This window comes from Oryctolagus cuniculus, chromosome 1, assembly GCF_051225735.1.
Source record: "Oryctolagus cuniculus isolate XC-2025 breed Fujian yellow rabbit chromosome 1, ASM5122573v1, whole genome shotgun sequence".
Taxonomy (NCBI): Eukaryota; Metazoa; Chordata; class Mammalia; order Lagomorpha; family Leporidae; genus Oryctolagus; species Oryctolagus cuniculus.
The window spans coordinates 86,466,256-86,490,385 of NC_142867.1; the positions used below are offsets into that span (position 1 = coordinate 86,466,256).

Genomic DNA, 24,130 nt, shown 5'->3' on the forward strand with positions numbered 1-24,130 from the left:
AGAGAGAAGGAGAGGCAGACAGAGAGAGAGAGAGAGAGGTCTTCCATCTGCTGGTTCACTCCCCAATTGGCCACAAGGGCCAGAGCTGCGCCGCTCCAAAGCCAGGAGCCAGGAGACTCTTCCAGGTCTCCCACGGCTACGCAGGGGCCCAAGCACTTGGGCCATCTTCACTGCTTTCCCAGGCCACAGCAGAGTGCAGGATTGGAAGTTTAGCACCCTGGACTCAATTGGCGCCCATATGGGATGCTTGCAGGACTGGCAGTGGCTTTCACCGGCTATGCAACAGCAGTGTCCCTGCATATGCAAATCGGAATGACATACCACTACACTCTCACTCGATTGGACAACACTCAAAAGTTGATACTCATCCAGAGCTTGACAAAGTGAAAAGTGTAAATTGTCCTCCTAGGCAGAGAGTGTTTCAACTGATACAAACTTGGGCAGAACAGTTTGAATGGTCAAGTGTGCATTCACATACACGTTTTCCAAGATGTGTCCTTCTCTTTTTGAAAGATGTATTCATGCATTCGAAAGGCAGAGTTAGAGAGAGGCAGTGATCCTCTGGTTCACTCCCTAATGGCCTCAACCTCCAGAGCTGAGACGATCCTAAGCCAGGAGCCAGGAGCCAGGAGCCAGGAGCTGCTTCTGCGTCTCCCATGTGGGTGCAGTCCTGGGGCCATCCTCTGTGGCATACCCAGGTACAATAACAGGGAGCTGGACCTGATGAGGAGTCGCCTGGACTGGAACCAGCACCCATGTGGGATGCTGGCCCCATAGGTCCTAGACATCGGCTTTACCCGCTGTGCCACAGCGCCGGCCCCTTCCACAGAGCTTTGAAGTACACTTGAATGAGGCTGCTGCCAGCACATGACATGCTGTTTGACAATACACATTTTTATGAATAGAATGAGCACACTGAAATTAGAATGAAAAATGAATACATACATTAGAAATAGTTGTTTATCGTCAAGTACTGCGTGCAGAAGACACTATTTCAATGCGTTTTCATTAATTTAATAAGAATGTAGCGGATGTATCAAATTGCACATATTAATGTGATTCTGTGTGATGTCTTGATGCATGTGTACATTGTGTAATAGCTATTCATGGGACTGGTGCTATGGCCTAGCGGGAAACACCACCACCTGCAATGGCAGCATCCCATATGGGTGCCAGTTAGAGTCTCAGTGCTGGGTAGTTAGCCGCATACCATAATCACTTTTTGTCTTTTTTTTAAAAAAAAAAAAAAAAACAGGTTTTTGGTATGTAGTCACATACACAACATCTACTTATTAAGTGGTGTTCTTTTAATTTATTTGAAAGGCAGAGTGACCGAGAGAGGGGAAGAAACAGAGCAAAGAGGAGATCTTCCAGGGAGGCTAGCAGGGAGCTGCACTGGAAACAGAGCAGCCAGGAGTCCCGCACAGCTGTGGGCTGCTGGAGCCCTAAGTGGAGGCAACACAGCCTCGGCTCCACCTTCTTCACTTTAGTCCTTTCCTACTGAACTCACTTGAATCCTTTCTACCGAATGCGTCTTTTTCTTAACTATGAAGGATCTTCTAAAAGTTGCTAGAAATGTATTAAGAGGCTGGCGCCGAGGCTCACTTGGCTAATCCTCTGCCTGTGGTGCTGGCAGCCCCGGTTCTAGTCCCAATTGGGGCGCCAGATTTTGTCCCGGTTGCTCGTCTTCCAGTCCAGCTCTCTGCTGTGGCCCAGGAAGGCAGTGGAGGATGGCCCAGGTCTTTTGGCCCTGCACCCACATGGGAGACCAGGAGGAGGCACCTGGCTCCTGGCTTGGGATCGGCACAATGTGCCAGCCATAGCACAATGGCCATAGCAGCCATTTGGGGGGTGAACCAACAGAAGGAAGACCTTTCTCTCTGTCTCTGTCTCTCTCTCACTGTCTAACTCTGCCTGCCAAAAAAATATTAAGAAAAACTATGTTTCTATATCAATTTTTAACACTAAAATAATTGTATTTTAAAGAAAGGAATTTTGCAAAAACTTTGAAAAGGACTTTTGTGTAAAATGTCCCCTTAGGGGCCTGTAGGGTGAGAGAAAGGATTAGTTCACACCCTACAGGGCTGACCTCCCATAGTGCATGTTCTGGCCACTCCCCTTCCACTCCAGCTTTCTGCCACTGCACCTGGGAAAGCTGTGGGAATGGCCCAAGTACTCCAGCCCCTGCCCCTCTTGGGGGAGACCAGGATGGAATTCCTGGCTCCTGGGCTCAGCCTGGCCCAGCCCTGCCTGTGGCTCCCAGCTGGGGAGGGAGCCAGCAGATGCAAGACAGGTTGCTGTCACTCTTCCTTCCCAATGAAGCTTTTCACAAAGTACCTGCTCCATTCGTTTGATATTCGTGTTGCTCCCTGGGATTTCTTTGGTTGTATCTGTCAAGGTTGCCTGTCCCCAACACTTGATTTTCAACTCTGATGTTCCTTTGAGTTTGGCTACAAATGTCAACGCAAAGGGTGGGGCAAAATGAAGCTGGGCTGTCAGACAGAAACCCAGCTCTGGGATTTCCTGAGCTGAGGGCTGATTGGATTCGAACCTGGCCCAGGTATAAAGCCAGAAGGAAGCGCGGAGAGATGGAGCCTCCTTGCGACTGCAGCGGCCACGGGAAACCACCTCTCTCTGAGTCCTAGAGTGTGTTCACCTGGATCAGGATTTCGTCCACGGCAGGTAGCTCAATTTCTTATTCTGTTAGACCGTATTTGGTGCCTGTGCTTTTGAGAAAGTCCTTATGCTAAAAGTGTTGAAGACTCCATTTCAACTTTAAAAATGCCTTTGGGAGACGTTTAGCATTGCCATATTTTATCCTAATATGCTTTATATGCATTTTCTTATTTTCTTGTAAAGAGTTACTCCTCTGTGGTTCCTTTTTTGTACCAAGAATAATCTTCGATTCTTGTCATCAGCCGTGTTAGTTGTACTGTCGATAATCATTGCTTCTGTTTATTGTTTTTGGAAACTTACTTTTGCTTTGACACTAATTCATTGACACGCTTGTGGAGTACCTAACTCACTATTTCCAAGCTTGTTTTTCTTCACCCAGTGGCCCCCTCCTTTAGACGCGTGCTTATTTAAGCTTCAAATCTGACAGGAACATCGCCTTTGCAATTCTGTTTGGCTTGATGGTACCTCAGTGGTGATTTGCACCACTTACGATAAAGTATTTTTCGTTCTTTTTTTATCTTTTTAAGATTTATTTAATTACTCGAGAGGCAGAGTTACATACAGACAGAGAGGATGGACACAGAGAGAGGTCTTCTATCTGCTCCTTCACTCCCCAAAAGGCTACAACTGCGGAGTTGGGCCGATGGGAAGCCAAGAGCTAGGAGCTTTGCTCCTGCCTTCCCACACAGGGATGCAGGGGCCCAAGCCTTTGTGCCGTCTTCTGCTATTTCCCAGGCCATCGGAGGGAACTGGATTGGAAGTGGAGCGGTTCTCGAACCGGCGCCCATAAGTGTTGCCAGCAGGCAGGATACTTAACCCGCTCTACAGCTCGGGCCTCTCTCTCTCTCTCTCTCTCTCTCTCTCTCTCTCTCTCTATCATCTATCAATCTTTTTAACTGACTTTGCTTTATGGAAGGAGAAGAAAGTGGCGGGAAGAGGCACGGCTAGGGGTCGGGAGGTGACAGCGCTGAGCAAGACCTGGGCTGAGGACCTCATACGGGGGCGGTGGAGGGAACACCTGGTGCGGGCGAAGGGTTCCGCAGTGGGCGCCGTGGGGTGGGAGAAGGTCGTGGGGCCGGGCAGGTCAGGGCGCTGCGGCCCTAGCAGGAACAGCTGGAGCTGCGCCCTGCCAGCCATGGCAGCCAGGGCCCGCGGCATTGTTGCGACCGCCGGGGGGCAGCAGGGAGCAGTCTGTGTAGGGCTCCAGACTTGGAGGAGGAAGGACTTGGGCGTGTAGCACTGCTCCTGCATGCCATGCACCAGGTGAGCCGGCGGCCCTCGCGCCAGCAGCGCCACGTCCTCGCCGCTGTGCGTCTGCCCACGGCTGCCAGCTGCTGGTACCCGGGGGTACCTGCTCTGAGTCTCGTTCAGGTCTCGGCGGCTGCCCCCTCTCAGAGCTTAGCCCAGATGGTTGCCCTCCAGGATGGAGGTGTAGTTCTTGCCGTCCAAGGCCTTGCTCAGAGCCAGCGCAAAGATGGAGCTGCCCCTCATGTGTAGCCCCCAAAGGAGAAGATGGGGGGTGGTCGGGGGTGACTGGGGTCAGCGTGTCCCGCTCGCTGGTGAGCTGGCCGCCCTCTCAATGGCAGTCTCAGTGAGCGCCTGATGAGCTACACCCTGGTGGTGACGTGCTCGCGGAGGACCCCCTCCACAAAGAGGAAGAAACCGAGGGGGTTCGGGCTCAGCAGGTGCACGGCAGCCTTGGTCAGGATCATCAGGGAGGGGTCCTGCTGGGGCTCTCCTTCGGTCTCATATTTCATGTCTGAGGGTTCAAAGAGACCCATGAGGTGGGTCAGCCTGCAGTCCTGAGCCGCCCGCATGAGCTTGCGTGGTTCCACACACACTGGGGCCCCTGCTGCTTTGTCAGCCACTCCTCCTGCACCAGGTTCTGCCCGTCCAAGCTGGTCCCATTCTGGCTGGAGTCACTTGGGTACTCAGGGCCTGGGGTCCCCTTAGGAAACATGTACTTGCGCCCCCGCCCAGGATCTTGTTGATGTCCGTGTTGGAGACCACGTGTGTGGCAGTGTCCTGGCAGCTCTGCTGCAGCACCGAGGCAGGCAGTGGCACCAGCACCGAGTACCAGTTGTGGTTCACAGTGAGCACCTGTGTTCTGCTGGTGAGGTGTGCTGCACCGGGTGGTGTCACCAGCACCCCACCCACTTCCCTTCTTGGCCCTGTACATCCCCGAGAGAGCACCTCGTTGCCCTGGATTGTGTTGTACTGGTCGTAACCAGGCCAATGGTCTTTACATTGGCCTTGACCACGCACAGGTAGGCTGTGGCTATGCCAGCACTCTCTGGCACCTATTTTTCACGTTGTAGGTCTTGAATGGAGCAGGTGTGGGAAGTGGCCCATGGCAGAAGGTATCTCGGGCCCCAGGTTGCCCCTCATCTGCCCCTTAAGGACCATGTGGCTGTCACTATGGAAACCCCCATCCCGACTCCCAGGAAGAGGATGGGGTTCTTGGTGGCCGTCTGGATGGGGTGCATCTTCCTGATGGCAGCCAGGGCCTCCTTTGCCTCTTGGTTCCAGAAGTCTGGGCAGGCTGAGGCCTCAGGCTCAGGAGTGGTGACAGCAGCGGCAGCAGCCAGGTCCCCTGCTGGACTGGATGGTGTCGGTGCGGCCAGCCCAGGACACCGGGCCTCCCCACCTCCATTCTTTATTGAAGGTTAGCGTGTAGACTTCCTTGAGGACCTTCTGACGTAGTGGGGTGAGGAGCTACCAGGGATCAGGACAGACCTCAGAGACAGTGAAAGTCCTGACTGAGTCAGGACATGGGTGAGGAGCCTGCTCCACCGGGAGACTGCCCTGTGGGCCTGGGCCTGTCCACAGTGAAGTCCTGCTATTGAATTAATAAGCCTGGGAAGTGAGCCTCTCATTTCTTCAAAAGTTCAGTGTGTGTCACTGCTTCACCTATAAATGAAGCCACTTAGAATAAAAAGCAGAGGGGCCAACGCTGCGGCTTAGGAGGTTAAGCGTCTGTGTGTGGCAAAGCAGCCCGTAGGGGCTCAGGTTCGAGTACTGGGAGCTCTATTGCCAATCCAGCTCCCTGCTGACAGCCTGGGAAAGCAGTGGAAGATGGCCCAAGTGCGTGGACCACTGCACCAACCTGGGACACCCGGAAGAAGCTCCGGTCTTTGATTTCCACTGTGACCGTTGTGGCCATTTGGGGAGTGAATAGGCAGATGGAAGACCTCCCTCTCTGTTTCTCTCTATTTCTCTGTGTGTCTGTCATTCTGCCTGTGAAATGAATGAATCCATCTTTACTAAAGAGAGACTACGTAGAGAAGATCCTCTGGGGGAAATTCTAGGGGGACGATCTAGAACACACCTGGGGACTCAGAGTCGCCCACTTTCCTGTCTTGCAGCCATGACGCCTGAGAGCTCCGGCCCCCAGAACCCCAGCTGCCGCATCATGACATTCTACCCAACCATGGAGGAGTTTATGGACTTCAACCAATTTATCGCTCAGATGGAATCTCAGGGTGCACACCGAGGAGGCCTGGCCAAGGTCATCCCACCCAAGGAGTGGAGGGCCAGACAGAGCTACGACGACATGGATGACATCTTGATAGCCCGCCCCCTCCAGCAGAAGGCCTATGGCGGGGCAGGTGTCTTCACTCAGTTCCACAGAAAGAGGAGAGCCATGACCCTGAGACAGTATCGCCAGCTGGCCACCAGCACAAAATACCAGACCCCAGCGCACCTGACTTTCGAAGAGTTGGAGCAAAAGTACTGGAAGACCCGTGTCTACGATGCCCCGATCTACGGCGCTGACATCAGCGGCTCTCTGTTTGATGAAAGCACGGCACACTGGAACCTCAGGCGCCTGGGCTCGCCTCTGGACCTGCTGGCGCAGGAGTGCGGCGTCGTCATCGAGGGCGTCAACACGCCCTACCTGTACTTTGGCATGTGGAAGACCACGTTCGCCTGGCACACGGAGGACATGGACCTGTACAGCATCAACTACCTGCACTTCGGGGAGCCCAAGACGTGGTACGCGGTGCCCCCGGAGCACGGGCGGCGCCTGGAGCGCCTGGCCGGGCAGCTGTTCCCGGGCAGTTCCCGCAGCTGCCAGGCCTTCCTGCGGCACAAGGTGGCCCTCATCTCGCCCAGCGTCCTGCGGCAGAACGGCATCCCCTTCCGCCGCGTCACTCAGCAGGCTGGCGAGTTCATGGTGACCTTTCCTTACGGCTACCACGCGGGGTTCAACCACGGCTTCAACTGCGCCGAAGCCATCAATTTCGCCACCCCGCGCTGGATCGACTATGGCAAAGTGGCCTCTCAGTGTAGTTGTGGGAAGGCCAGGGTCACCTTTGACATGGACCCCTTCGTTCGTATCCTGCAACCCGAGCGCTATGAGCTGTGGCAGAAGGCGCAAGCCCGCGTGGGTGTGCAGAAGAATCAAAATATGCGGAAGCTGACCACTGGGAGCAGGGTGCAAGCAACAGGGAGTCGCGCGCCAGGCAGAAGGCGCCGCGAGAGCCCTCGGGCTCGATGCCCTAGACAGCCTCTGGAGGAAGGTGATGGGAGTGTCCAGTCTGCCCCCGTGGGTCCTGTTTCGGTGCAATTCTTGTGTACTAGAGGCACTGCAGGCCAGCCTGTTGCTGCTGGTGCTAGTAGCTCACGGAAGCCTGATTGGGTACCATTGGAGATCCCCGGTCTACTCAGCCCAGGTCCTCGTGCCTTAACTGGTAGACGTGGTCGTGGTCGTGGGAGTCGTTTTCAGCACTTGGAGGCTCAACAGCCTATCCTGCAGGTTCCAGCCAAGACGCTGTTCTCGGGTGCTGCACACACAGCTCCTGGTGCAGAGGCCCAGTCCCTGCTGGAGCATGGGGTTTTGATGGTCAACACAGCTCCCGTGACCCCTGAGCTCCAGCCTCTTTCCAAGGCTTCTGGCTGTTGCTGTGCCCCCGATCTTCAGCCCTTGGGGCCCCCATTGGATTCCGACCATCCAATGCACCCTGGCCCTTGCCTGTTCTCCTTGGACCACATTCCAGTGGATCTCCCTGACACCGTGCCGCTGACATCACCCAGTAGTACCGTACCTCGGAGAAGGTTTCCCACAGACACTGCTAGGGACTGGGCTACTCTTGGCAATGTTGTGAGGATGGATCACTCTTATGTCTCTAGGAATCTGGATGCAGCCAGTGTCCCTGACTGTGATCCCCTGGAACTAGAAACACCAGAGGGAGCAGCACCCTTGAGTCTTGAAGATATTTTTGCCATGAATGGATGCTCTTAGTATTTGGAGCCCATGGCTGCTGAAGATGTTGCCCAATGTGACACTAACCTTAGGGAGAGGAAGGTTCCAGCCATGTGGGAATTCTGGCCCAGTGCAGACCTTTTACCTCCAAGAACTAATATATTTCCACAGCTTCCCAATGCTTTCTCCTATGATGACAAGCAGGAGGGCTCCCAGTGACCACTGAGGAGAACCTCACCACCCTATAGGCTGCCAGAGTTGCTCTCAAGGACACTCAGCCCAGTCAGAACGTGGAGGTGCCTGTGCTTCCTACCGTGGCATCCACCTTTTCCTAGTGTCCCCCCCCCCCGCCGTGCTGTGCCTCCAGCCCCACCATCTGTTGAGCCAGCACTGGACGATGTTGAGAATCTGACTGAACCTCTTCATCCCCAAGTTGCATCTGGACTTGTAGTCGCTGACCCTGGCCTCCTCTGGCTATTGACATGACCCAGAGGGAAGTGACCTCACACTTCTGCTGCTGTGCCTCCCCCACCCTCCCACCACTGCTCAGGCAAGACTTTTAACCAGTTGAGTCTACCAACCAGTAAATCTTTTTTATTTTTTTTTAACTTTATTTGAAAATGGGGTGGGGGCTGGTATCTGTCATCTGCTGGTAACTCCATCTTCCTGTCTTAGGTTCCGCTTCACCATTATCTTTCTTTTTTTTTCCTTTTTCTTCTTTAATAAATGTGAATTTACAAAGTGCAACTTGTGTATTGTTGTGGCTTGCCCCCCCAACCTCCCTCCCTCCTGCGACCCTCCCCTCTCTCACTCCCTCTCCCATCCTGCCCTTCATCGAGTTTCATTTTCAATTACCTTCATATACAGAGGATCAACTCAGTATACACTAAGCAAGGATTTCAACAGGCTGCACTCACACAACCACACAAGGTATAGGGTGTTGTTCGACTAGTAGTGTTGTCTTTAAGTTTCATAGTAAAACACATTAAGGACAGAGATCCTATGTGGGGAGCATGTACCCAGTGACTCCCATTGTTGCTTTAACAATTGGCACTCTTATTTATGACGTCAGCAATCCCCCAAAGCTCTTGCCATGAGCTCTCTAGCCTATGGAAGCCCCTTGAGTTCACTGACTCTGAACTCGTTTAGTCAAGGTCGTATCACAGTGGAGGCTCCTTCCTCCCTTTGAAGAAAGGCGCCTCCCTCCTTGATGGCCTGTTCCTTCTGCTGGGGTCTTGTTCACCAGGGTCTCTCATTTAGGCTATTTTTGCCACCGTGTCATGGCTTTCCATGCCTGTGAGACTCCCATGGGCCTTTTAGCCAGATTCGAATGCCCCAAGGGTTGACTGTGATGCTGGAGTGCTGTTTGGGGTGTTTGCCATTCTATGAGTCTGCTGTGTGTCCTGCTTCCCCCGCAGGATCATTCCCTCCCTTTTAATTCTATCCTTCATTATTTGCTTACACTGGTCTAATTTGTGAAATCTCTTCGACACTTACGCTATCTTTCTGATCGGTTATGTACTTATACTTTTTACCAAGTGCGCTAGCATTGGTACATGCCTCCTTGATAAGATTGAGTTGAAATCCCCTGGCACATTTCTAGTTCCACCATTGGAGGTAAGTCCGAGTGAGCATGTGCCGACCTATGTATCTCCTCCCTCTCTTATTCCCACTCCTATATTTAACAGAGATCACTTTTCTGTTAATTTTAAACGCCTAAGAATGATTGTGTGTGATTACAGAGTTCAACCAGTGGTATTAAGTAGAACAAACAGAACAACAACAACAGCAACAACAAAATACTGAAAGGAATAAAAATGTAAGTTGTTCCTCAACAGTCTAGACAAGGGCTGATCATGTCATTGTCTCTTGTAGTGTCCATTGCACTTCAATGGGTATCATTTTACATGCTCGTTTAGTTGCCATCCATCAGGGAGAATATATGATATTTGTCCCTTTTGGACTGGCTTATTTCACTCAGCGTGATGTTTTCCAGCTCCCTCCATTTTATTGTAAATGCCCAGATTTCATTGTTTTTTACTGCTGTACAGTGTTCCATAGAGTACATATCCCATAGTTTCTTTATCCAGTCATCCATTGATGGACATTTTAGGTTGCTTCCATGTCTTAGCTATTGTGAATTGAGCTGCAACAAATATTGAGGTGCAAATGGCTCTTTTGTTCTCCCCTTTAATTGCATTTGGGTAAATTCCAAGGAGTGGGATGGCTGGGTCCTGTGGTAGTGCTATATTCAGGTTTCTGAGGACTCTCCAAACTGTCTTCCATAGTGGCTTTACCAGTTTGCATTCCCTTTTCCCCCACATCCTCACCAGCATCTATTGTTGGTTGATTTCTGTATGTAAGCCAATCTAACCAGAGTGAGGTGAAACCTCATTGTGGTTTTGATCTGCATTTCTCTGATGGCTAGGGATCCTGAGCATTTTTTCATGTGTCTGTTGGCCATTTGGAATTCCTCTTTTGAAAAATGTCTGTTAAAGTCCTTGTCCCATCTTTTTATTGGGTTGCTTGTTTTGATTCTATGTGTTTCTTGATCGTTTTATGGATTCTAGTTGTTAATGCTGTTGCAGTTGTGTAGTTTGCGAATAATGTCTCCCATTCTGTTGGTTGCCTCTTCACTTTCCTGACTGTTTCCTTTGCTGTAAAGAAACTTTTCAATTTGAGGTAATCCCATTTGTTTATTTTACCTTTGATTACCCGTGCCTCTCGGGTCTTCTCCAGGAATTCTTTGTCTGTTCCAATATCTTGAAGGGTTTCCCCTATGCTCTCAATTAGTTTCATGGTGTCGTGGCATATCTCTAGTTCTTTGATCCATGTTGAGTGGATTTTTGTATAAGGTGTAAGGTAGGGGTCTGGCTTCCTACTTCAACATGTGGACATCCAGTTTTCCCAGCACCATTTGTTGAAGAGGCTGTCCTTGTTCCAGGGGTTGGTTTTAGGTCCTTTGTCAAATATGAGTTGGTAATAGCTGTTTGGATTGATCTCCGGTGTTTTTATTCTGTTCCATTGGTCTATCCATCTGTTTTTGTGCCAGTACCAGGCTGTTTTGATTATAACTGCCTGTAGTAGGTCTTGAAGTCTGGAATTGTGATGCCTCCAGCTTTGTTTTTATTGTATAGGATTGCTTTAGCTATTCTCGGTCCCCTGTTTCTCCATATGAATTTCAGCATTGTTTTTTCTAGGTCTTTGAAGAATGACTTTGGTATTTTGATTGGTATTGCATTGAACTTGTAAATTGCTTTTGGGAGAATGATGAGAGAATCATTTTGATGATATTGATTCTTCCAATCCATGAGCATGGCAGGTTTTTCCATTTTTTTTGTGTCATCTTCTATTTCTTTCGTTAGTGTTTTGTAATTTTCATCATAGAGGTATTTGACCTCCTTGGTTAAATTTATTCCAAGGTACTTTATTGTTTTTGTGGCTATTGTGAATCGGATTGATCTTAGAAGTTCTTCCTGGGCCATGGCATTGTCTGTGTATACAAAGGCTGTTGATTTTTTTTTTTTGAGCGTTGACTTTGTATCCTGCTACTTTAGCAAACTCTTCTATGAGTTCCAATAGTCTCTTATAGGAATTTATCGGGTCCCCTATATATAGTATCATGTCATCTGCAAATAGGGATAGTTTAACTTCCTCCTTTCCCATTTGTATCCCTTTAATTTCTTTTTCTTGCCTGATGGCCCTGGCTAACACTTCTAGGACTATATTGAATAGCAATGGTGAGAGTGGGCATCCCTGTCTGGTGTCCGTTTTCAATGTAAATGCCTGTGGGGAGCAGCCCGGACTGGACTGAGTTACTGGAATTAAGACTTATTCTATGCATCTGCTCTCCCACAATATGGCGCTGGGAGAGAAGAAAACAGCTTTTACACAGCTGCCTCCAGTTCAACCAATAAATTGTAGGACTTGCTACTGATTGGAGGAGAGCAGCGTACTCGGCGTGTGGGCAGCCGAGTTGGGATTGGCAGAGGAGGACTATAAAGGAGGAAAGAGACGGCATGCACCAGAAACATCTAAGGGGAACATCTAGCTGAAGGAACACCTGTGCAGCCCCCGAGAAAGCCGGCCGGCGGTGTGCCGCTCCCCTGCGGAAGTGGGGAATGTGGCCAGGGGGAACCGCCCTTCCACGGAGGTGGAAGGGATAGTAGCCAACCCGGGAAGAACGAGCAGCAAACCCGGGGAGGGCCGAGCAGACGAAAGAACAGCGCAGGGTCCTGTGTCGTTCCTCCATGAAGAGGGGGAGCGACAAATGCCTCCAACTTTTCCCCATTCAATATGATGCTGGCCATTGGTTTATCATAAATTGCCTTAATGGTGTTGAGGAATGTTCCTTCTAACCCCAATTTGCTTAGGGTTTTCATCATGAAAGGGTATTGTATTTTGCCAAATGCTTTCTCTGCATCTATTTAGATAATCATATGATTTTTGTTTCTCAATTTGTTAATGTGATGTATTACATTGATTGACTTTCAAATATTGAACCATCCCTGCATACCAGGGATAAATCCCACTTGGTCTGGGTGGATGACCTGTCTGATGTGCAGTTGGATTTGGTTTGCCAGAATTTTGTTGAGTATTTTTGCATCTATGTTCATCAGGGAGATAGGTCTGTAGTTTTCTTTCTCTGTTGTGTCTCTTCTGGGCTTAGGAATTAAGGTGATTTTGGCTTCATAGAAAGAATTTGGGAGGATTCCCTCCCTTTCAATTTTTTTGAATAATTTGAGAAGAACTGGGGTTAGTTGTTCTCTAAATGTCTGGTAAAATTCGGTGGTGAAGCCATCCGGTCCTGGGCTCTTCTTTTTTTGGTAGTGCATTTATTACTGATTCAGTTTCTTCCATGGTTATGGGTCTGTTTAGATTTTCTATATCTTTACAGCTCAGTTTAGGCAGGTTGTATGTGTCCAGGAATCTATCCATTTCTTCCAGGTTCCCCAATTTGTTAGCATACATCTCTTTGTAGTGGCTTCTGATGATTCTTTTTATTTCTGTTGTGTCTGTTGTTACATTTCCATTACTATCTTTGATTTTACAGATTTGGGTCTTCTCTCTCCTTTTTTTGTTAGTTGGGCAAATGGTGTGTTGATTATGTTTATTTTTTTCAAAGAACCAGCTTCTGGCTTTGTTGATCTTTTGTATTTTTTTGTTTGTTTATTTCAATTCTGTTTATTTCTTCTCTAATCTTTAGTATTTCTTTCCTCCTGCTAGATTTGGGCTTGATTTGCTGCTGTTTTTCTAAATCCTTGAGGTGCATGGAGAGTTCTTTTGTTTGGTTCCTTTGCAGCTTCTTGATGTAGGCACCAATTGCTATAAACTTTCCTCTTAGCACTGCTTTTGCTGTGTCCCACAGATTTTGATTGGTTGTGTTCTCATTTTCATTTGTTTCTAAAATCTTTTGATTTCTCTTTTAATTTCTTTGATGACCCACTGTTCATTCAGGGTCATGTTGTCCATTCTCCATATGTTTGCATATGGTGTAGAGATTCTTGGGTTGTTAATTTCAAGTTTCACTGTGCTATGGTCTGAGAAGCTGCATGGTATAGTTTCAATTTTTTTGAATTTGTGGAGGCTCCCTTTATGGCCTAGCATATGGTTAATCCTAGAGAACGTTCCATGTACTGGGAGAAATACGTGAACTCTGTGGCTGTGGGGTGGGAGGTTCTGAAGATATCTATTAGGTCTATTTGGTCTATGGCGTCAATTAGCTCTGTTGCTTCCTTGTTGAATTTCTGACTGGTTGATCTGTCCATTGGTGAGAGTGGGGTGTTGAGGTCCTCTGTTACTATTGTATTTGAATCTATATCTCCCTTTAAATCCTTTAGTAATTCTTTCAGGTAGCCAGGCGCCCTATAATTAGGTGCGTATACATTTATAATAGTAACGCCTTCCTGTTGGATAGATCCTTTAATCATTATATAGTGCCCTTCACTGTCTCTTTTAATAGTTTTTATGTTAAAGTCTATTTTGTCTGATATCAGGATGGCCACACCAGCTCTTTTTTAATTTCTGTTAGCTTGGAGTATCTTTTTCCATCCTTTCACTTTCAGTCTGCGTACATCTTTGCTGATAATGTGTGTCTCCTGAAGGCAGCATATAGATGGATTCTCTTTCTTGTTCCAATCAGCTAGTCTGTGTCTCTTGGTAGTAAAATTAAGACCATTCACATTCAGTGTGATTACTGTTAAGTACTGTCTTTTCCCAGTCATGTTTCCTGAAACGAGCTGTTTATGTATTTTGAACTTTGTTTGTAGCTTATTCTACATTCGCTTTTTTTTTTTTGTAGTGAAGTTCTTGTTTTTGTATTTCTGTGTGCAGCACGTCTTTGAACAAGTGTTGTAGGGTTGGATGCATGGATACAAATTCTTTCAATTTCTGTTTGTCTTGGAAGATCTTTATTTCCCCTTTATTCATAAATGATAGCTTTGCTTTAATATAAATGATAGCTTTAGTATTCTAGGTTGGCATTGTTCGTCTTTTAAAACTCGAAATAGGCCGGCGCCTCGGCTAAATAGGCTAATCCTCCACCTTGCGGTGCTGGCACACCGGGTTCTAGTCCCGGTTGGGGCACCAGTTTCTGTCTCGGTTGCCCCTCTTCCAGGCCAGCTCTCTACTGTGGCCCGGGAGTGCAGTGGAGGATGGCCCAAGTGCTTGGGCCCTGCACCCCATGGGAAACCAGGAGAAGCACCTGGCTCCCGCCTTCGGATCAGCACGGTGCGCCGCCCGCAGCACGCTGGCCACGGGGCCATTGGAGGGTGAACCAACGGCAAAAAGGAAGACCTTTCTCTCTGTCTCTCTCTCTCACTGTCCACTCTGCCTGTCAAAAAAAAAAAAAAAAACTTGAAATATATCATGCCATTGTCTCCTTGCCTGTAGTGTTTGCGATGAGAAGTCTGGGGTGAGTCTGATTAACTTACCCCTGAATGTAATTTGTCATTTCTCTCTGGCACATTTTAGGATTTGTTCTTTGTGTGTCGCTGAGCTGAGTGTAGCCACAATGTGTCACGGTGAATTTCTCTTCTGGTCTATCCTGTTCAGACTCCTGGCTATCTGCTGAATTTGCCTGTTATTATCCAGCTGCAAACAAAAAGAAAATGAGAATTGCATATCATAATATCAACAAATGAATTGAGAGAAAAGGTACATGCAAGAGCTCTTTATACTGCTAACAGCTAAATTTCACAATGAAAGTACAGTTTTCAGAAATATGTAATTTTTAAATATTTTATTGTGGTGAAATGTACATAGGATCTGATTTGTTATTTTAGCCAGTTCAGTGACTTTGATGACATTCTCATCACTTGGAAGAGAGCTGTCCTGGAGAGCTGCTGCACCCACAGCAGATTTGGATGAGCAAGAAGTCAACTTTTATGTGATAAGACCTTGAGCCTCTTTGTCCTTTCTTAAAGCCCTAATGCCCCGGGAGGGCAGAGGCAGATAGCCTTCAGCTTGTCAGCACCTTTGGCTGTGGGAGCTGCCTCACCCAAGGTCATCCCTCTTCCCAGCTTGGTGCACTCCGGGTCACAGCTCCTTGCTGGAACATAAAAGCATGGCTGTCTCCGCGCAATTCAGGACAACTTCCAAGGCCACTCATCCCCAGAGCTCCCTGCAGGATTGCAGAGACTGTCTTTGGAACTGCACCGCAGCTCCACTGTTCTCTCTGCTGAAATCTGCTTCCCTTTCCTCCCTCCTTCCCTCAGATGAGGGCCGTAAGGGCGTTTCTACCAAACCACCAGATTGCTGACCTCTCAGAGTCTCCTCTTTAGGGTTTCTGGCCTGCAGTACTAATTCTGGTTCCCATTTTTTGGCAAAGCAGAACTTCCTTGGAAGGGAAAAGATCCAACGCCCCTGGTGACATTGTAATCCTGCTGACACTGTAGTCCTTTGTGTAGTTATTCAGTGATGTGAGCAGCAAGACATGGGCAGATGATCATCTCAGTTGACAGTTCATGGAACTGCTGGTGTTCTCCTGGGGACAATGTGCTCCTCTGCATGCTAGAACTCACAAACACAAGAAATAAGCATCTTGCCTTTGGTATGATAGATGCTAGTTCTATCTGTGGACTTCCTGGAACCATGTACTATGGCTCTGAGAACAGGTATGGGAGTTGGACCTGATGAGGAGTAGCCCAGACTAGAACCAGAACCCATGTGGGATGTTGTGAGATGTTGGCCCCACCAGTCATAAACATTGGCTTTACCTGCGTGCAACAGACCTGGCCCCTTCCACAAAATTTTGAAGTACACTTGAATGAGCCTGCTGCCAGCACATGACATGTTGCTTTTCAATAAACTTTTTTTATGAATAGAATGAGCACAACCTAAAATTAAAATGAATAATGACACATGCATTAGAAATAGTTGTTTATCATCAAGTACTATGTACATAAGTCATTATTTAAAAGTGTCCTGTTAATTTAAAAAAATTTAGTGGATGTATGAAATTGTACATATTAACAAGAATTCTATGTGATGTCTTGATGCATGTGCCCATTTGTGCAACATCCAATCATGGGACTGGTGCTATAGCCTAGCGAGCCAACCACCACCTACAAAGCCATCATCCCATATGGGTGCCAGTTTGAATCTAGGCTGTTCCACTACCAATCAAGCTCCCTGCAGTAGCCTGAGAAAGCCTGCTCTCCTTAGACAGCATCACCGTGGGTCTCCCTGACGTGGTGCCGCTGACTCCTCCCAGCACCAGCGTGCAGCCATTCAGAAGCTTCTGCAGGGACACTGCTGGGGACTGGGCGTCTCCTGGGAATCAGGCAGAGGGTGGGGTCGTGCGCCACACTTGCGCCTCCAGAACCTTGGCTGCGTCTGTGCTTGCCCCCGGCCCTGGTGTGCCTGATGCTAGTCCCCTCTGGCTCAAGCCACAGGGAGGCGCTTTCTGGTGGCATGAGCCAAATTCAGCACCAGTGAACGCTCTTCAGCCCCTGAGCCCTTGACCATCTGCTCTGTGACTGTGCAGTGGCCCCTGACCCTCAGAACCTGTAAAGTTCCCAGCCACGGGAGGATTCGTCCTGGCCTGTCCCCACTGGAGACCTAGTACCTGACTGGCATTTCTGATTTCTGCCTGTTATGTATTCCTCGTGCAAAGAGAAACGAGAACTCCTTGGCGTGTTTTTAAACTTGAATTGTATATGAAGCAGAGTAGATGAAAGGTAGTCAATTATTGTATTTTTGTATTCTTGTTGCTGAAGTTGTTTGAATTGCTCAAATAAACTTCACTGAATGAATTTAGTGTAAGTTTTTTTTCCAAGCAGGTTTAAAAAGAAAATGTAGGAATAAGCTTATCCTAGCAATGCAGTCAGAACAAAAGGGATAGGATCAAGTACTCATGAATGCCAATGGCAGCTGACAAAATTCAAGCCTAGGTAGGCCTTGTTTCAAAACATACCACCACGAGGAAGCTGCATACCCTCTGAAGATGCAGACTTTTTATTTAGTTACTATTTAGTACCAAAGTCAGCATTTTACTGAAGAAGAAATACTTGATACATGTCTAGCAAAATATATAGAATTTAGAGGCATCCCTAATACAAAATGAAGGTTATATGTGCAGGAAGGCAGGTGGCAAAATGTATTTTATTGTTGCAGTTGGTAGAAACGGAATAGTAGGACAACCCGGGGTGGGGAGAGTCTCGTCTTCCTTTTCTCCCCTGATCTTCACCCTAAGAGGGATTCTTGGCTGCCCAGAATTACAGCCCCAGACTCTTTAGTAAAATGCTCACGGGCATGTCGGCCACGAGGAAGCAGATGTTAAGTTTAATTTTTTTTTAAGATTTAGTTATTTGCTTGAAAGTCAGTGTTAAACAGAGAGAGAAGGAGAGGCGCAGAGAGAGAGAGAGAGAGGTCTTCCATCTGCTGGTTTACTCCCCAATTGGCCACAAGGGCCAGAGCTGCGCCGCTCCAAAGCCAGGAGCTAGGAGACTCTTCCAGGTCTCCCACGGCTCCACGGCTACGCAGGGGCCCAAGCACTTGGGCCATCTTCACTGCTTTCCCAGGCCACAGCAGAGTGCAGGATTGGAAGTTTAGCACCCTGGACTCAATTGGCGCCCATATGGGATGCTTGCAGGACTGGCAGTGGCTTTCACCGGCTATGCCACAGCAGTGTCCCTGCATATGCAAATCGGAATGACATACCACTACACTCTCACTCGATTGGACAACACTCCAAAGTTGATACTCATCCAGAGCTTGACAAAGTGAAAAGCGTAAATTGTCCTCCTAGGCAGAGAGTGTTTCAACTGTTACAAACTTGGGCAGAACAGTTTGAATGGTCAAGTGTGCATTCACAGACACGTTTTCCAAGATCTGTTCTTCTCTTTTTGAAAGATGTATTCATGCATTCGAAAGGCAGAGTTAGAGAGAGGCAGTGATCCTCTGGTTCACTCCCTAATGGCCTCAACCTCCAGAGCTGAGACGATCCTAAGCCAGGAGCCAGGAGCCAGGAGCCAGGAGCCAGGAGCCAGGAGCCAGGAGCCAGGAGCCAGGAGCTGCTTCTGCGTCTCCCATGTGGGTGCAGTCCTGGGGCCATCCTCTGTGGCATACCCAGGTACAATAACAGGTAGCTGGACCTGATGAGGAGTAGCCCGGACTGGAACCAGCACCCATGTGGGATGCTGGCCCCATAGGTCCTAGACATCGGCTTTACCCGCTGTGCCACAGCGCCGGCCCCTTCCACAGAGCTTTGAAGTACACTTGAATGAGGCTGCTGCCAGCACATGACATGCTGCTTGACAATACACATTTTTATGAATAGAATGAGCACACTGAAATTAGAATGAAAAATGAATACATACATTAGAAATAGTTGTTTATCGTCAAGTCCTGCGTGCATAAGACACTATTTCAATGCGTTTTCATTAATTTAATAAGAATGTAGCGGATGTATCACATTGCACATATTAATGTGATTCTGTGTGATGTCTTGATGCATGTGTACATTGTGTAATAGCTATTCATGGGACTGGTGCTATGGCCTAGCGGGCAACACCACCACCTGCAATGGCAGCATCCCATATGGGTGCCAGTTAGAGTCTCAGTGCTGGGTAGTTAGCCGCATACCATAATCACTTTTTTTCTTTTTTTTTTTTTTTTTAAAAAAAAACAGGTTTTTGGTATGTAGTCACATATACAACTTCTGTTTATTAAGTGGTGTTCTTTTAATTTATTTGAAAGGCAGAGTGACCGAGAGAGGGGAAGAAACAGAGCAAAGAGGAGATCTTCCAGGGAGGCTAGCAGGGAGCTGCACTGGAAACAGAGCAGCCAGGAGTCCCGCACAGCTGTGGGCTGCTGGAGCCCTAAGTGGAGGCAACACAGCCTCGGCTCCACCTTCTTCACTTTAGTCCTTTCCTACTGAACTCACTTGAATCCTTTCTACCGAATGCGTCTTTTTCTTAACTATGAAGGATCTTCTAAAAGTTGCTAGAAATGTATTAAGAGGCTGGCGCCGAGGCTCACTTGGCTAATCCTCTGCCTGTGGTGCTGGCAGCCCCGGTTCTAGTCCCAATTGGGGCGCTGGATTCTGTCCCAGTTGCTCATCTTCCAGTCCAGCTCTCTGCTGTGGCCCAGGAAGGCAATGGAGGATGGCCCAGGTCCTTGGGCCCTGCACCCACATGGGAGACCAGGAGGAGGCACCTGGCTCCTGGCTTGGGATCGGCACAATGTGCCAGCCGCAGCGGGATGGCCATGGCAGCCATTTGAGAGGTGAAACAACAGAAGGAAGACCTTTCTCTCTCTCTCTGTCTCTCTCTCTCTCTCTCTCTGTCTAACCGTGCCTGCCTTCCTATAAATAAATGAAGAAAGAAAGAAAGAAAAGAAAAAGAAAAAAAGGAAATGTATTAAGAAAATCCATGTTTCTATATCAATTTTAATACTAAAATAATTGTATTTTTAAAAGGAATTTTGCAAATCTTTGAAAAGGACTTTTGTGTAAAATGTCCCCTTAGGGGCCTGTAGGCTGAGAGAAAGGATTAGTTCACACCCTACTAGGCTGACGTCCCATAGTGCATGTTCTGGCCACTCCCCTTCCACTCCAGCTTTCTGCCACTGCACCTGGGAAAGCTGTGGGAATGGCCCAAGTACTCCAGCCCCTGCCCCTCTTGGGGGAGACCAGGATGGAATTCCTGGCTCCTGGGCTCAGCCTGGCCCAGCCCTGCCTGTGGCTCCCAGCTGGGGAGGGAGCCAGCAGATGCAAGACAGGTTGTTGTCACTCTTCCTTCCCAATGAAGCTTTTCACAAAGTACCCGCTCCATTCGTTTGATATTCGTGTTGCTCCCTGGGATTTCTTTGGTTGTATCTGTCAAGGTTGCCTGTCCCCAACACTTGATTTTCCACTCTGATGTTCCTTTGAGTTTGGCTACAAATGTCAACGCAAAGGGTGGGGCAAAATGAAGCTGGGCTGTCAGACAGAAACCCAGCTCTGGGATTTCCTGAGCTGAGGGCTGATTGGATTTGAACCTGGCCCAGGTATAAAGCCGGAAGGAAGCGCGGAGAGATGGAGCCTCCTTGCGACTGCAGCGGCCACGGGAAACCACCTCTCTCTGAGTCCTAGAGTGTGTTCACCTGGATCAGGATTTCGTCCACGGCAGGTAGCTCAATTTCTTATTCTGTTAGACCGTATTTGGTGCCTGTGCTTTTGAGAAAGTCCTTATGCCAAAAGCGTTGAAGACTCCATTTCAACTTTAAAAACGTCTTTGGGAGACGTTTATTAATGCCACCTATGTTATCCTAATATGCTTTATGTGCGTTGTCTCTCTGTTCTCTTCGTGTTTCTCCATGTACTCTTCTGTAGGAGTATTCACGGATTTTTTCAAACATGTATTTATTTTTTGAGTGGCAGGGTTAGGACAGAGAGATGGAGAGACGGGGAAAGAGGTCTTCCCTCCTTGGGTTCTGCTATGCCATTAACAAGCCTGGAAAAGAGACCTTCTCATTTCTTCACATTTCGATCTCTGTTAGGGCTTCCCATAGAAAGGAAACCACGTAGCAAATCAGCAGAGAGGGGCAGGCCACTCTAGCTTAGGTGGTTAATCCTCCGCCTAGGGGCCAGCATCCCCAATGGGCTCTGATTGGAGTTCCAACGGCTCTGCTCTCAACCCTGCTCCCTGAGATGGCCTGGGAAAGCAGTGGAAGGAGATCCAAGTGCTCTGACCCACTGTACCCACGGGGGATGCAGAAGCAGCTCCAGGTTTGGATGGGCCCAGCTCTGGCTGTTGAGGCCATTTGGGGAGTGAACAGGCAGATGGAAGACCTCCCTCTCTCTCTCTCTCTCTCTCTCTCTCTCTCTCTCTGTGTGTGTGTGTGTGTGTGTGATTCTGCCTGTGAAATGAATGAATCCATCTTTACTAAAGAGAGACTACGTAGAGAAGATCCTCTGGGGGAAATTCTAGGGGGACGATCTAGAACACACCTGGGGACTCAGAGTCGCCCACTTTCCTGTCTTGCAGCCATGACGCCTGAGAGCTCCGGCCCCCAGAACCCCAGCTGCCACATCATGACATTCTACCCAACCATGGAGGAGTTTATGGACTTCAACCAATTTATCGCTCAGATGGAATCTCAGGGTGCACACCGAGGAGGCCTGGCCAAGGTCATCCCACCCAAGGAGTGGAGGGCCAGACAGAGCTACGACGACATGGATGACATCTTGATAGCCCGCCCCCTCCAGCAGAAGGCCTATGGCGGGGCAGGTGTCTTCACTCAGTTCCACAGAAAGAGGAGAGCCATGACCCTGAGACAGTATCGCCAGCTGGCCACCAGCACAAAATACCAGACCCCAGCGCACCTGACTTTCGAAGAGTTGGAGCAAAAGTACTGGAAGACCCGTGTCTACGATGCCCCGATCTACGGCGCTGGCATCAGCGGCTCTCTGTTTGATGAAAACACGGCACACTGGAACCTCAGGCGCCTGGGCTCGCCTCTGGACCTGCTGGCGCAGGAGTGCGGCGTCGTCATCGAGGGCGTCAACACGCCCTACCTGTACTTTGGCATGTGGAAGACCACGTTCGCCTGGCACACGGAGGACATGGACCTGTACAGCATCAACTACCTGCACTTCGGGGAGCCCAAGACGTGGTACGCGGTGCCCCCGGAGCACGGGCGGCGCCTGGAGCGCCTGGCCGGGCAGCTGTTCCCGGGCAGTTCCCGCAGCTGCCAGGCCTTCCTGCGGCACAAGGTGGCCCTCATCTCGCCCAGCGTCCTGCGGCAGAACGGCATCCCCTTCCGCCGCGTCACTCAGCAGGCTGGCGAGTTCATGGTGACCTTTCCTTACGGCTACCACGCGGGCTTCAACCACGGCTTCAACTGCGCCGAAGCCATCAATTTCGCCACCCCGCGCTGGATCGACTATGGCAAAGTGGCCTCCCAGTGCAGCTGCGGGGAGGCCAGGGTCACCTTTGACATGGACCCCTTCGTTCGTATCCTGCAACCCGAGCGCTACGAACTGTGGAAACGCGGGCAAGACCGTGGCGCTGTGGCCCTCCCGGAGCCCATGGGCCAAACAAGCCAGGATCCACACACTAGCCGGGAGCCAGGCACCAGCCAGCCGCTTCTCACCAGCCAGGGGCCAAGCCTCAGCCAGGAGCCACGCAGCAGTGAGGAACCTCACAGCAGCCAGGAGCTTCTCACCAGCCAGGGGCCAAGCCTCAGCCAGGAGCCAGGCACCAGTGAGGAGCCATGCAGCAGCCAGAAATCACGCCGCTGCCTGAAGCCGCGCCCCAGCCACGCGTTGTGCACCAGCCAGGAGCTGACGGCCTGTAGGCAGGATCGCGGGCTCTGGAGGGCTGCCCTGGGCCTCAGGCAGCTTTCCTCGCCCCAGGCTAGGTCCACTGGGCCTGTGCCGGCCTCTGGTAGCACCCGTCGAGCTGCTCCTGTGGGCCCCGGATCTCAGTTGGCTCTGGGCCACAGCAGTGATGTCACACTGCACACTGACGTTCGCAGGTCCAGGCAGCCCGACCTGGCCTGGTTACCGACTCCAGCTCTGTCTGCCGAGGCTGTGTGCCTGTCAGCTGCTAGACCTGGTCATGGTAGTGGTCGGCGTCCTCGGCCACTGCAAGCTGAGGAGCCCAGCCTGGAGGTTCCACCCAAGAGGCGGCTGTTGTCCCCCTCTGCACACACCGATGCTGGCGCCGAGGCTCCGCCCCTGCCCAGTGATGGAGCTTCAGAGGTCAGTGCTACTCAGAGCCCTGAACGCCCGTTTCCTGCCAAGGCTTCGGGATGTTGCTGCGCCCCGGATCTTCAGCCCTTGGGGCCCCCGCTGGATCCCCATGCCCCGATGCACCCGGGCCCCTGCCTGCTCTCCTTGGACAGCATCACCGTGGGTCTCCCTGACGTGGTGCCGCTGACTCCTCCCAGCACCAGCGTGCAGCCATTCAGAAGCTTCTGCAGGGACACTGCTGGGGACTGGGCGTCTCCTGGGAATCAGGCAGAGGATGGGGTGGTGCGCCGCACTTGCGCCTCCAGAACCTTGGCTGCGTCTGTGCTTGCCCCCGGCCCTGGTGTGCCTGATGCTAGTCCCCTCTGGCTCAAGCCACAGGGAGGCGCTTTCTGGTGGCATGAGCCAAGTTCAGCACCAGTGAACGCTCTTCAGCCCCTGAGCCCTTGACCATCTGCTCTGTGACTGTGCAGTGGCCCCTGACCCTCAGAACCTGTAAAGTTCCCAGCCACGGGAGCATTCATCCTGGCCTGTCCCCACTGGAGACCTAGTACCTGACTGGCATTTCTGATTTCTGCCTGTTATGTATTCCTCGTGCAAAGAGAAACGAGAACTCCTTGGCGTGTTTTTAAACTTAAATTGTATATGAAGCAGAGTAGATGAAAGGTAGTCAATGATTGTATTTTTGTATTCTTGTTGCTGAAGTTGTTTTAATTGCTCAAATAAACTTCACTGAATGAATTTAGTGTAAGTTTTTTCTCTAAGCTGGTTTAAAAGAGAAAATGTAGGAATAAGCTTATCTTAGCAATGCAGTCAGAACAAAAGGGATAGGATCAAGTACTCATGAATGCCAATGGCAGCTGACAAAATTCAAGCCTAGGTAGGCCTTGTTTCAAAACATACCACCACGAGGAAGCTGCATACCCTCTGAAGATGCAGACTTTTTATTTAGTTACTATTTAGTACCAAAGTCAGCATTTTACTGAAGAAGAAATACTTGATACATGTCTAGCAAAATATATAGAATTTAGAGGCATCCCTAATACAAAATGAAGGTTATATGTGCAGGAAGGCAG

The 24,130-nt window shown here is 49.6% G+C and overlaps 2 protein-coding genes and 1 pseudogene across 2 annotated transcripts; 2 read left to right on the top strand and 1 right to left on the bottom strand.

The window, feature by feature from the left end:
• Nucleotides 1-3,552: 3,552 nt before the first annotated feature.
• Nucleotides 3,553-5,839, bottom strand: LOC127484812 (intestinal-type alkaline phosphatase pseudogene; annotated as a pseudogene).
• Nucleotides 5,840-6,043: 204 nt separating this feature from the next.
• LOC100347712 (lysine-specific demethylase 4D-like) lies at nt 6,044-8,568 on the top strand. Its single transcript, XM_002708441.5, has one exon. The coding sequence runs from the start codon at nt 6,044-6,046 to the stop codon at nt 7,916-7,918; it is 1,875 nt and encodes a 624-aa protein (XP_002708487.3). The 3' UTR covers nt 7,919-8,568.
• A 12,745-nt stretch (nt 8,569-21,313) lies between these two features.
• Nucleotides 21,314-23,717, top strand: LOC127489967 (lysine-specific demethylase 4D-like). Its single transcript, XM_089312053.1, has one exon. It carries the CDS (start codon nt 21,351-21,353, stop codon nt 23,502-23,504), a length of 2,154 nt encoding a protein of 717 aa, XP_089168179.1. The 5' UTR covers nt 21,314-21,350; the 3' UTR covers nt 23,505-23,717.
• Nucleotides 23,718-24,130: the final 413 nt, after the last annotated feature.